General features: G+C 40.4%; 1 protein-coding gene across 2 annotated transcripts; it reads right to left on the reverse strand.

Moving 5' to 3' along the window:
- Positions 1-1,368: 1,368 nt before the first annotated feature.
- On the reverse strand, positions 1,369-9,621 carry CIPC (CLOCK interacting pacemaker). 2 transcript variants are annotated; one of them, XM_033061581.1, is made up of 4 exons: positions 9,560-9,621; positions 7,484-7,658; positions 6,408-6,577; positions 1,369-2,880 (listed from the first exon to the last, which is right to left on the reverse strand). In XM_033061581.1, exons 2-4 carry the CDS (start codon positions 7,548-7,550, stop codon positions 2,002-2,004), a joined length of 1,116 nt encoding a protein of 371 aa, XP_032917472.1. In that variant the 5' UTR covers positions 7,551-7,658; positions 9,560-9,621; the 3' UTR covers positions 1,369-2,001. The 2 variants fall into 2 exon arrangements, with proteins under 2 accessions (XP_032917472.1, XP_032917473.1); XM_033061582.2 differs by lacking the exon at positions 9,560-9,621 and adding an exon at positions 9,073-9,349.
- Between the last annotated feature and the right edge of the window lie 3,620 nt (positions 9,622-13,241).

Consider the following 13,241-nt stretch of genomic DNA (forward strand, 5'->3'; position numbering starts at 1 on the left):
CTCCATACTGTCAGGGAAAAAGTACATGTGGTACTTTAAGGGCTGTGAGAGATTTCCACCAGCTAAGTCTCCTTAAGTCAGAAGGTACTGCCCTGCAAAGCAAGTTTTTCATTCCTTTATACTCTTCTAGAGCAGTGAAAATAGAATGGAGGTCACTGGTAGACTCATTTTTCCTTGTCTCAAACAGCTATGATTGGACTTCATTTTTCCTGCCTCCCTTTCATCTCTAGGTACTCTGAGCCCATCATCATCTTGTTTTCTAGGGCAATCGTTTCCTAAAAATACATATTCTGAACTTCAAATTCTCCTCTATATTTAATAGGTAGAATAAGAACTTCAGGAAAAGTAGGAAAAACATATGCTTTATCTCATACCTCACACTTCTAGGCCTATTCCATGTATTTCATCAATGGAATTGCCTCCTCTCCTTATAGGAAGTTCAGATGAAAGCAAGATCTTCTTCCTTCATAAATGGACAAAGGTATCATCACATCTATCCTGCCAAATGTCATCTGGTGCAGATATCACAACTGATAGATTATGTCTATATTGGACATGCCCTGCATCCTGCATTATTACATTGTACTTGCTGCCTTCTGGGTTTGCTGGCTGAGTTCTGATATCGCCAGGCTGCAAGTTATGAGACATGGTAGTATCACAACTATAGCAAGTATATTAAAAAAAAAAGCCAGAACAGAGTCTACAAACATTTTTAAACGATACCCATGTACTGCACCAGTCTTCAGCAGGTAGGCAGGATCCCATGAAAGGCACAGCTACTAGCTTGCTACAGCTCCACCAGAGCAAACCCTGCCACAACATTTCTCTTTAGGCCCATGGTTATACAAATAGGACTCACATGCCTCAGTTTTGTAAGACACATAAAGCATTTCTTTTCATCTGTATAAAAAGGGTGAAATTCCTTACAAGACAGAAGTCCCTTACAATTTCTGTAATCCACCTATTTCAGGAAGGACTGTAAAAGTATTCTCTACAGTCTTCCACAATACTGATTCCTAGAGGCATCAGAAAATGTAAAGATCTAGTCACAAATTAACAAGACATCCACTCTACTTTCTTCTTTTAACAACCTGAAACATGATAGAAGGAATCAACGCATCAAAATACCTAGTCACCTAGATGCCATGAGTTTTTGAAAACATTGTCACATAGAAAGGAACATACCACAGACATCCATATTCCTTAATGTTCTTAGACAAAGCAGTTTTCAATTTTCTACACAAGCTACTCTGGAAAGAATCCCTTCAGATTGCAGGGAGCAATGTAGTTAAGTGTCTAGGCAACTGCAACGAAATAAATGTCTGTAAAACAGCTTTTGTAACATGACTATGTGGCTCTCCACTAGCAAGGCCAGTTATCTTATGCACACTGTGGTGTTAGCAATATCTCAAGGCAAGCAGCCTAGGAATGCTATCAATCTATATGAAGGAAAAAATGTTTTGGAGTTCAAACTTAGGTAGATAAAATTTTTAGCAAGTTTGTCCAAACTGACACACCTCCCACCCTCACTACATTCATCATATTTCTCTAAATAAAATAAGGGGATAGGAGAAGGACCTATTTCACCTCACACCAACTCCCTTCACCTACTTGGAACTGATGATGGCCCAACAGTGAGGCCTGTTCTGCTGCTGCACTCTCAGAAATGACTATCTGAAGATGGGAATAAGATGGTTGCAGAATATTTCAAATGACTGTCTTCACTTCAAGAATGGGAACATGCCAGCAGAGCACATATAAACTTCTTCAGTCCAAGGAATTACACAGAGTAAGCATGAAATTCAAGGTCACCCTGCAAACACCCTGGGCTCTGTCTAGAACCCACCATGCTATTCCAGTCCTATAGCTGGCTCTAAAGACAAATTGTTAATGGCAATGCAACTTTGCAAATCTTGGTCTCAAGAAATGCTTGAAGTAGAAGTTTGAGACAGGAAAAAGGAGGCACAGAAATAACTTGACCAACAGCTAAGCACATTTTTACTACATGTTGGGATAAGTGGGGTCTTCAAGGTTGCTATCAGCCTTATCAGATCCTGTTAGAGATGCTTCTAGCTCTGCCCATGACTGTGGAGCATTGTTCTTTATTGCCTCTATGAAAAGCTGTGTTTGGTGCTTCAGCTGGTCCAGCTCAGCCTGCGTCACCTGGTTCTGATGAATGAGCTCCTTGGTTTTTAAAGTGATCTCCAGCAATCCCGACCTGCGTAGCACAACAAGTGTATTCTGAAAGCGTCTGCACTTGCTTTGTTGTTGCAAGAGCAGCTCAGGGGTAGTGCAAATCTCCTCTGGTATCAATGGAGGGCTCCACACTGCAGAAGGCATTGTAGTCTGTGATGCACTCTCGCTCTCATGAAGGGTGCACTTTGTTGCCTGCAGAGTTCCAAAAGGCAAAAGGGGAGTCAAACCTGGCACTTTCTGAGTGTCACTGGAAACATGATGAAAACCAGGAAGAGCTGACAGTTTTCCATTTGTCACCAGAGCTGAAGAACTTTGCTGGTTAGAATCCTGAGGGGTCTTAAAGCTAACTGGTACATGGGAAAAAGGACTAGTAGGCAAGCCTGTGCTCATTAGTAGAGGAGAAGTCTCCATCTTGGGTGCTTCTGTGCAGAATCGTTTATGGCAAGTGGCTTCCTGACATTCTTCTAGATCAAAGGAGTGATCTCTTTTGCAGGGCTGTGGTGCTATTTTGGGAAAAGAATTTAGGATGGGCAGATAATTAGTGGAGTCACTTCTCTTTTTCCCATCAGGGTGAGGATTAATGGGAGGTGGGATTGATGGACGAAGAAACACTAGCTGTGGCTGAGCTGGAATCACTTCAAATGATGGCTGCACAGTCCAAGACTGGAGCTGTGATGAACTCCCCTGAGAAGCACAAACAGCGAAAAAGCACAAGTCTTACAAAAGCATTGCAGAAGACAATAAAAACAAACTAAAATGAAACAGGTGGACTGTGCCATTTTTCCACATTTGATATATACTGTCCAATTAATGTGTTATGAAGAGTTTTCTATCAAACTCATCCTTCTCTTTCTCTGACAATGGAGCATAATGGAAAATAAAGTAATCCATAATCCTCTTACCATGCAACAGCAGGTATATTTAAAAACAATTCTTTCTGAATTTATATATGCTTTCCTAAGTGAGGATTACAGTGCAAGCTTACATTGTAAATTACACGTTTATTAAAAAGTTTGACCCAGACTTGGGGTCAAACCACAAGTGCACAGGAGAGCTGAAAAATAATTAAGTTTTCTGTTATGAAATATCTTAAGAGTCAAGGAAAGACTGAACAGACATTTTAGGAACAATTCAGGTTCCCTCTTTATTGAAAGACAGCAACTTAAATCTTATCAAATCTATCCTTATGGCAAGATTTTGAAATGGTTATTTAAGATACACAACAGCTGTTCAGGAAGTCTTGTAATCTGAAGTACAATACACAGTTTCAGTAAATTTAACATTATGAAGCAGAAAAAAGAGAGGCTGAATATCAACCAATGCAAGGAGAAAAGCCTGCAGTACACCCAGAGGAGTTTAACTTCGTACCTCTGGTGAAACAGTGCACACTGATAAACCTTAAAATTATTTTATTTCAAGAACAATGCCCAAGGTTTTATTCCCTCCCACAAGCCATACTCTGGAATACAGGGGAAAATATTAATTTTTTCAAGACATTACCTCTTTTTCCTCCAACACCTTACTACAGATCTTCATGAGATCTTCTGGCCAAAAACATGATTGGTTTTCTCCAAAGACATCAAATGGTCTAGTAAGAGACACTATTTCTTTCTAAAGTAAAATCTCACTTCTTAATATATTTAAGCCATTACTGCTACAATTATACTAATATATTGCCAATTTCAATTCCTTACAACTTGGACCACAATCGGCAAGCTTGCTGAAGGCACAGTTTCCAGCTACCACAAATACATCCTATTATTTTTAGTACTATATTAAGTTATCTGAAATCCATATCCTTTCCACCAGCCTCATAAGTTTTAAACTGGCAAATGCTAACATGCTTTGCTAAAGTCCATTCCCCCAGTAAAGGATTGGAACTTACCAAAAGCAGGTATTACCCACTGATTAGGACACTGAGACTTGGAGATAAGATTCAATTACCTACTCTGACACAATGTTTCTTTGGTTCAGTGGGCAAGATGCTTATGGAATAGGGGTACAGAAGAGCTACCTGTAAAAATAAATATTACTACCTTAACACAGAAGAAAGAACATTCAAAAGAAAGATGTAAGGAGTGAGGAAGCATATAAATACTGTAACTATACAAACACAGGACAGAAAATGTAGCCTTAAGGAGCAAGGGTTTTGAGCCAGAAGTTGCCATTTACTGCACCGCTGAACAGCACCTAGCACGGCAGAGCCCCAGTAATCATTGAGGCCAAAAGAGCTGTAGTAACTGTTTATCTTGCTCTTGGGTTTCTTCCTATCTGTTCTTTCTTCTTTTCCTTCTCACATAGCACTCTGCTCTTGTTCTCCTACTCAAAAGTTCATTTTTGGTAGAAAAGGTAATTTTTATTTTACTAACTCAGCAAATTGTTATGTGTTTTGTTGCATTTTTTAATGAAAGTTATGAAAGCTAACTTCCTGATGTATCAGTGTCACTTGTCTAAAAAGCCTTCCTACTAATTAAAGACTTTTATGAGACTTACAGAAACCTTACCACAATCAGCACTGTGTTCTAGAGCATTAATCACCACTCGATTTTTTCTTTAGCAGTATTAATGTTAGCTGTCTACATTCTGAAATTGGGCCAGCAGGAAACAGCAGGTAACCACCACTGTAGAGGATCACAGTGGTTCCAAGACAGAAGGATGATGTTGATTGAAACTGAAACTGGAAGAAATAAACAGCACTATCTGGATGCTTTTTTTTTTTTTTTTGGTCCAGCAAGCCCATGTGTTGAAAAGAACATTTTAAAAACATGATCATCTGAGCTAACTAGAGCTAACTAGGCATAATGAAAAAAGGCAGAAAGACATTATTACTCTGACCTAGACTTGGTGCTTTCCAATATTGTAATAAATGCTTTTCAATTTGACATTATTATCTTTAATCACAGGTAGTTAGATATTATGATGCACTGCTCAAGAGAATAAAATGTGATAATTTTATCCATCTCCAACTCCCCCTTGCCAAATTTCCTTTTTGCTATACTTTTTTTATATATACACACACATACATGTGTGGTTAGATTTTTTAAAAAAATCTCTCTATATATAAGCTACTTATTATTAGGTCTGCTTCCTCTTATTTGCAACACAACTTGCAGTTTAACACTGGAATCAATACAGCTAATGTCTTAATTTCTGACCTCTGGGCCAAAGGCTATCAACCTTTGGTGAAGCTTGCCTGTTCCTGACTTTTTATATAAAAACTTCAGCATTTGTTGACACAGTATTTTGTCCACACATCCAGGAATGTGACTATAAAATAAAATTGTCTCTTGTCAAGATAAAGCATGATGCTCAGAGAACAGAACCACCTTCCCCATAACTGCATAATCTGCTAAATACTAACAAGTTAATACCAGGTCTTGCTTGTTGTAGTAACGGGTTCAGTAGAAAAAGAATCAGGATCCATATTCTTTTCTCCCTTTCCTACTATATTCTGAGAAGTATTCTAGTTAAAAAAGAAAAAAACCCAAACAAAACATTGAAGAACTTTTGCTTTGCTCCAAAAATGAGTGAGTACAGAGTGGGAGGTCTAATAATTCGACAGTACTTTGGACTTCTCATATCTTCTGTTAAATCACTGAAGTTACACAGGGCGTTTCACAGATGTGCTGGAGAACTATACATTACAAAAGTACTGGAGAACATAAATAGGGAATATAATAGTTGCAACATGAGCCATCATATGCAATTAAGTGAAACAACTATTGAAGTAGAAGTACCACAGCTAACTTCAGACAATGATTTAACTTTTTCATTTATAACATTCTAGATTAGTGTTTTCCATTACATATAAAGTAATTCTAGAACTTAAGAATGAGGAAACAAATCTGTCATCCCACTTCACCATCTTTACTAAATGAAAAAGACAACACCAGTTTTCTCAAAAGGAAATCACCCTTTTCTGTTTGATCTTTGGTGCTATTCACAAAACAATCTTGAATATGCATTTTGGGGGGATTCACTTGAGACAAAGAGGTTTAGTAGATGGAGATGGAGCAGAGTTTCTCTATTTCATATTCCATCTTAGTGATTCCAGCTGCCTCTCAAAAGAACAGAGAGTCACATAAGAACTTCTTAAATTACCAGTTATCTTCTGGACTACAACAACATCACAAAATCTTTTTAGAAAGGAAAAACATTTTTTAAAAAATTAAGAACATGCAATATTTTTCAAGGTATTATTTCTTCCCTACCTGCTTAACCAACACATTTTTCATAACGACCATAGGAGACAGCGCAGGGAAGGAGCTGCTTGTGGTCCTTGGGCACTGCCAAGGTCCATCCTCTGCATTCCAACACAGCGCATTCAGCACATCCTCGGAGTCCGTCTGCTCCATAGCACTTGGGCACTCAGAACTTCCATCTGCCAGATGCAGAATTCAGCTGTTAGTTTTCCACATGTAACATGCTTACTACTGCCTTACAGTTCTAATATTCTGCCTTCTTCAACCAAGTCACAAAGAACAGCAAAGTTTAGTTCTGTAATATTAACAAAATTAAAGCTGCTATGAGAACTGCCAGAGAGCCTCTAATAAAAGGCTTTGTATTGCAGGTCAGCTGTTATCCAGACATTTTCTCCCCCAAAATCTATTACTTTTTGGCTTTTTGTGTTTAGTCTCCAAGGGACTGCATAGTACTATGAAGGTTGCTTTGCTTAAAAACTGATACAGAAAAGCACCACAGGCTCCAGCATTGCCACATCATTGTTAGCGATGCAGGCATTTTGTGTCTTGAGATTTCCTATCTAAAATCCAGTAAAGCAGCTATCTCTCATAGAAGTGCTTTCTTTCTCATTTAAAGGTAACTTTTGTTACTTTTGGCACACCTCATGCCTATTATTTTACTCATGTTACAACCATTCCTCTCTGGTTTATCCGGCTCTACTGACAGTATGGTCAGATCATAAGAGACACTGGGCAGCATTAATCCAACAATTCATTCGGCAAATGAATTCAACAATTCAATCACTGCAAAGAACAAAAAGTAATTTTGACATCTCCACTTTAGACTCTGAAGTCTAAGATTCTTCCATTAATTCTAAATCCCCATGCCACTTAAATTCATAGGATGAACTTCGTAACTTGGTAATGTTCCACTTCAGAACACTTTGGTGGCAAGACGATTGCAGGTGAAACACACCTTGCACAGAAAGGCCTTCCAAGGTAATGAGACACAGACTGGAAGGGGTTACTCAGATTTGTTAAACATCACAAATTAAAGCACAGCCTCAGCACAGTAACACACAGAAAGGGTAACTGTTTTTCTAAACCTGAATATCCGGAGTCTTTGTCAGATTCAGCTGCCGCCATATTGAAGCGATGGTTGAAGCTCTTCATTTCTGTCACTTTGCCCAACAAATCCTCAGGGGTGTCAGCAGGTGACTATTTTGTCTGAGTGCTTCCATAGTGCTGTGGGCAGTTTTTAACACCTTCTCCATTGAGGAACTACAAAAACAGTTAAGAACAAAACTTTAACTGAATCTAAAGAAAGTTCCATCAGTATAAGACAACACTGGAGGATAGTTGCTATCGCCTTTTATACTGCCAGTGAGCTAACTGTAGACTTTAAGAAATATCTCAAAATGCTGGAAGAATGAAATTTAGATCAAAAGTTCATGTATTGGAAGTGTCTTTCCACCCTAAAAGGTAAAACAAACTAAAAATTAAAGGCTATTCATAAAAAACATTAATTTCAAGAATTAAAATTACTCAGGGTGTTATTCAGCTTATGCAAGCTTTGTTGTCCCAAGGGCTGAACTGCAAAACAAGACAGTTGTGTTGGGTGAAGCACTTAGAACAAACACAGCTGAACCTGCAAAGCTGTGCTTTTGCTAACAGTTTGCTTCATTCTCAAGAGTAGAGTAAGTCATCAGACAAAAGAATGAGTGATCAGTGAACACACTGGGGGCTAAAGAAATCCATGCTGCTGAAAGAGCAACACACACTACAGTACACTCCTAGGGGAGACACAGCCTTAGAAATGCCCACACCCAGAGTGAAAACTTTGAAAGACTGAAACTAAAAGCTATGAAAATCAGAAATATGTAGTAACATTATGGTCTCCCACACTGCATACTTGTCACAACCTTCAGCTGCTTCCTGCGGGTGGGCAGCATCGTGTAAGACCAAGTTTCCTCTTCTCTTAAAGAAAGTAATTGAGAAATTGGCTAACATAGAACTGGTAGAATTAAGCGCAGAAATTATGTCTACTATTATTTGTAGAATTTTTTTTCCTATAAAGTAACCCACTGAAGTCATGTCTCAATGGTAAATTTTATATTTAAATTACAAAAACAGGAACTCAGGAGTCTGCATCATAGTCAGGCCAGCAGTCCATCAGCAGCAGGATCCACTACAAGCTACTTCAAATGACATTACAACAGACATTCTGGAATAACCTACGCCAAAATGCAAGTTTCTTATTCGGGTTCTGCCAACTTTGTTAGAAGTGTGCTCCAAAATCCTAAGTCTTAGCACCAGTACTGAATTCTGAAATGGGAACATGACTGTCTATTACAAGAACGATGGAATAATGGTCAGCAGAAGAAAGTTTCAGCAAGTAGCTACTTGCATCACTTTTACTTTCCATCTTCAGTCACACCTGCCTGGCTGCTAACAGGTATGGAACAAACAAGGTTACACAAGCGCAACCGAGATGCTATGCTTGCAATGGAAGAAGTGGTTTAAGTCCTGATCCACGTTTTCATTACTTAGCCCTTTCCAAAACAGATGTATTTTTTAAAGAAAGTGATACACAGAAATGTTAATCTAAAATAAAACCCCAAAACCCCAAAAAACCCAAAACCATCTCAAACCAAAACAAGAAACAGAAAGAGGGCTAAAATTAAATTAAGAACACCTCATCTGCCAGTTCTGCATCACTGAGGCTTTGAGAAGGGCTGACACATCATCTTCTCCCACAGAAGGAAGCAAAACACCACAACCACAACCGAAAATAAACAAACCAGAAGCGCCACTCCCCCGAGACACGGCAGTGAGAGCCCTCCTGCCCATCCCCGGGCCAGAGCCGCCCCCGGGCCCGGCGGGCAGGACCTCCGCCGCGCACCGCCTTAGAACCGGGGACCACGCTGTCGTCCAGGGCCGTCCCTCCGGCTGATCCCACCCAAGCGCCTCCCGGGCCCACACGCCAGACTCCGGCGGCACGAGGAGAGCCCACGCAGGCGGGCCGAGCCGCGCGGTTGCCGGGCCCGAGCCGCCGCCCCGCCACACGGCGAGGCGCACCAGCTACAGCACAGTCCCGGGGCCCCAGGGCCGCCACCGCTCGCTCACGGTGCGGCCGCCGCCTCCCGCCGGGCCGGGCCGGGCCGAGCCGGGCCGCCCCTCACCTGGGCGCGGGGCCGCCACAGCTCAACCGCGCCGCGCATGCGCCGCACCCGCCCGGGCACGCCCCGCCCTCACGGCCGCCGCGAGGGAGCGCGGGCGCCGCGCCCCGAGCGCGCATGCGCAGAGCGGGCTGGCGGGAGTGCGGGCCGTGAGGGAGCTCGTTGCTGTGACCCGGGCGTGTGAGGGAGCCGGCGGCGTGAGCAGAGCCAGGAGTTTGGGATGATGCCGGGCTTCCCAAATACTGTACAAAAAATTACGGTTCTTCCCCACACAGAAGGTTTGGCATTCATGCAGCCTCTCTCTCCATGAATGAGAGAGGAAACATAGGGAGACACTTCACATTTGAGGAAAGCAGCATCAAGGAGATCTCAAACTTGTCTCAAAGAGGGAAAACACGACAAGAAAAGGAATCACAGAATCAATTAGGTTGGAAAAGACCTTGGATCTTTGGGTCCAACCTATGACTTAACACCACCATGTCAACTAGACCGTGACACTAAATGCTACATCCAGTCTTTTCTTAAACGTTTTCGGGGATGTTGACTCCATCACCTTGCCGGGCATCTTGCTCCAGTATCTTTTCTGTGAAAAAATTCCTTCTCATCTCCAACCTGAACGTCCCCTGGCACAGCTTGAGGCTATGTCCTCTTGTCCAGTCTCTGATTGCTGGGAGAAGAGGCTAAACCCTGCGTGGCTACAGTCTCCTTTCAGCCTCCTTGAGAGAGTGATAAGGTCACCCCTGAGCCTCTTTATTTGTGGGGTGAACACCCCATTCTGCTTCTCACAGAACTTGTGCTCTAGATCCTTCACCATCTTCATTGCCGTTCTCTGGACTCATTCCAGCACCTCAATGTCCTTTCCTGAATGGAGAGACTGAGAACTGGACACAGAATTTGAGGTGTGGTTTCACCAGTGCCAAGTACAGGGAAAGAATCACTTTTTCCTGTCATGAGTGAAAACAAAAAAACCAACCAACTTTTACGTGGTTGGTAAGTGTTGGAATATGTGGATTTGGTTTACATGAACTGTGCATAAATCAAGAGCAAATAAACAGGAGGAAGTGAGTCCCTGGTTCAATGAAAAAACTAGAGTAGCTATTCTTGTTCTGAGAACTGCATAAATGCGTGCCAGCATCCAGAAATTTGTCCGAATATTTTGCATTTGGACATGAAAGCCGTTTCATTAAAGAAAGCTGAAAAGGCTGTGTGGAGGACCTGAGCAAAGACACAATGAATGTCTTAAATAGAAATGGAAAGAAACACTTTCATTGTTACGATGGTCTGGTTAAAGAACCTGAAATATGCTGATTAAAGGGGTCAACAAGATCTAATAAATTCCTCAATGAAAAAGAGAAGAACCTTAAATCTCAGCATGGTCTCATAAACTGTTTGTGTTGTCAAATGCAACACAAAAATGTCCGAGGTTACATGAAATGACACTATCATTTTAAAAACTGTGCACTGATGGGTTCCAGTTCTACCAATCTGAAATGCTGTGAGAGAACACAGTGACTCTTACTCTTAGGATGTATTTTTGAACACTTAAATGCCAGAGTTGGCTTTGATTTCATCTAAGCTGTAGTGTGAGATGTGTGATCCCTAGACTCTGGATTTGGATCCCTTACTATTCAGGAGTTCTGAGTTCTGAGGAAAAGCATGTTAAGAATGCTTTGTATCATTTGCACAGACATGGTCCTGGATTGCCTTGTACCCAGAAACAACCCTTACTGTTCTCCAAAGATGCCAGATTTCTGAGGATGTGGAGTATGTGTGGGTGCTCAGTGAAAATGGCTCACCAGAGAGCAAGTAACCTGTGTTCAGGACAGACAACCTGCTGTTGAGTTCAGGTGATTCAGAACAGATTTGGAAAATGTGATACCAGGCCTTCATCCAAGGGGCAGCAGGTAGGAGAATGAAATATTATACTGTTTAATAGAGAAGCTTTCTTGGATTGTCAAGGTAAACCTCTGTTCTAAATAAATCAAATCTTATCACCCGAATTGTCCCAAATTAAGTTGACTTAAACCTTAGGTTTATATTGAACATTATCTAAATTATTCCTCCTCCAAATATGCTGTTTTTGTAGTTTTAATAATATTTTTGTCATTGCCCCTTCTCTCCCTTTTCCTTTCATTTGGTTCTTCATTGATCCATGGTCTTATTTACTGTGTGAGTTCAGTGATGACTGAACTCACAGTTCAGTCAGTGGCAACAGGATGTTTTCCTTTTTCCTTATGTTATACAGTGGCTGATTTGTTTATCCTAAAGGTGAGTGTTTTGACTATAAGTATGAACTTTTTGTTCACTTCCCTGTTTATTCTGGTCATACAACAGGAAAAGAGTGAAAAGAATGTGTGTGAAGTATGACTGCATGTTTATTCAGTCTAGGTGATTCAACACTTATTAAAAAAAGGTGTTGAATCTCTTCTTTCAGGGGAAGATGCAGAAATCATCTTTCATGGCTTAAGAGGAACAAAGGCAAGTTTTTATCTAATGAGATAGTTAAATAATAGGTCTTATGTGCTTACTGAATGATTAATAAAGGCGTTGATGCATAGACTTCATAATGCTTGTGGTACAGAGGATCTTTTGTCCTAACACAGCAGTAGAAAGAAATGTTTGGCAAACTTTGGAAGTAAAGCATAGCCAGGTCAGAATGTGGTTTCGTATTACACTGTCTGAACTGGAAAGGTTAGGTCTGAAAACACCATGTACTCAATCTTTTTTCTTCACACGCTCATTGCTTTGTTTTGCTATCACAGACAAAATACAATGTAACAAGTACTATATTGCATTGAGTTAGTTTGCAAATAAATAATTTTATTCATCTCACTTCATTGAACCAGTTTAATTGTTATGATATTGTAATCCAGGTATCTTTTTCCTTCTGTTATTCACTTCTCTAATTTTAATACATAGATAGAAGAATATTGTTCAAATAATTCCTCTTAAGTTTTCAGTGGTCTCAACAAAAGAATGAATTCATGCAAATAAAGCATGTTGTTGGACACTAAAACAATATTAAAGCTCAAAATCTCTTTGAAAAGAAATTCCACGTATGTATTTTTTTAATAATTACTATTTTATTTAGTAAATATCAAAGCAGGAAACATTGTATGATCATATGCTCTGACCTGCAGTCTATCACAGGTCACAGAATTTCACCCAGAAGTTGATTTAACAAGATTTTTCTCTAATGGAAGTACTTTAGTAATGGCTCCTTTTATTCTAAATTTCATCTTTAGGTATGTATTCTTTTCAAAGTACACATCTTTCATGTTGCTATATCCATCTGCAACTTCATCTTTACCATAAATACATCCAATTTAAGGCAAGGCAGAATGAAGGTAATTTAAAAATAAGAAATTATTAACAGAAATGGCATATCAAGAATAAAGCACTTTTGATGCTCATACACTCTTCTGTACTGTTTTACGTTGGAGGAGAACAAAGGTGGATTTAATGTTCCCTTTACAGCTCCTGGACTTTTGGGCCAACTGAGGATTTGGGAAGCGGTTCTTAAGAGCAGCTCCAGTGGCTTTTAACCCTGGCAGCATCAGGCCATTGCAGCAGTCCAGAGTACTCTGGAGAGCAGCAAGCTCTTTTGTGTTCCCTCACCTCCCCAGCACCGTCATGTTCTCTGTCTGCTCTTCAATATAGTGTGTGGGAAGCTACAGGATGTAAG

The sequence above is a fragment of the Catharus ustulatus genome, chromosome 6, assembly GCF_009819885.2.
Source record: "Catharus ustulatus isolate bCatUst1 chromosome 6, bCatUst1.pri.v2, whole genome shotgun sequence".
In the NCBI taxonomy this organism is placed as follows: Eukaryota; Metazoa; Chordata; class Aves; order Passeriformes; family Turdidae; genus Catharus; species Catharus ustulatus.

Bases quoted from the DNA above. Each gene is read 5' to 3' on its own strand.
- CIPC (XM_033061581.1), bottom strand. From the start codon at position 7,550: ATGAAGAGCTTCAACCATCGCTTCAATATGGCGGCAGCTGAATCTGAC. The intron at 6,578-7,483 runs GTTTAGAAAAAC...TGCATCTGGCAG, and splicing joins CAAAGACTCCGGATATTCAG to ATGGAAGTTCTGAGTGCCCA. The intron at 2,881-6,407 runs GTAGGGAAGAAA...TGTGCTTCTCAG, and splicing joins AAAATGTGTTGGTTAAGCAG to GGGAGTTCATCACAGCTCCA.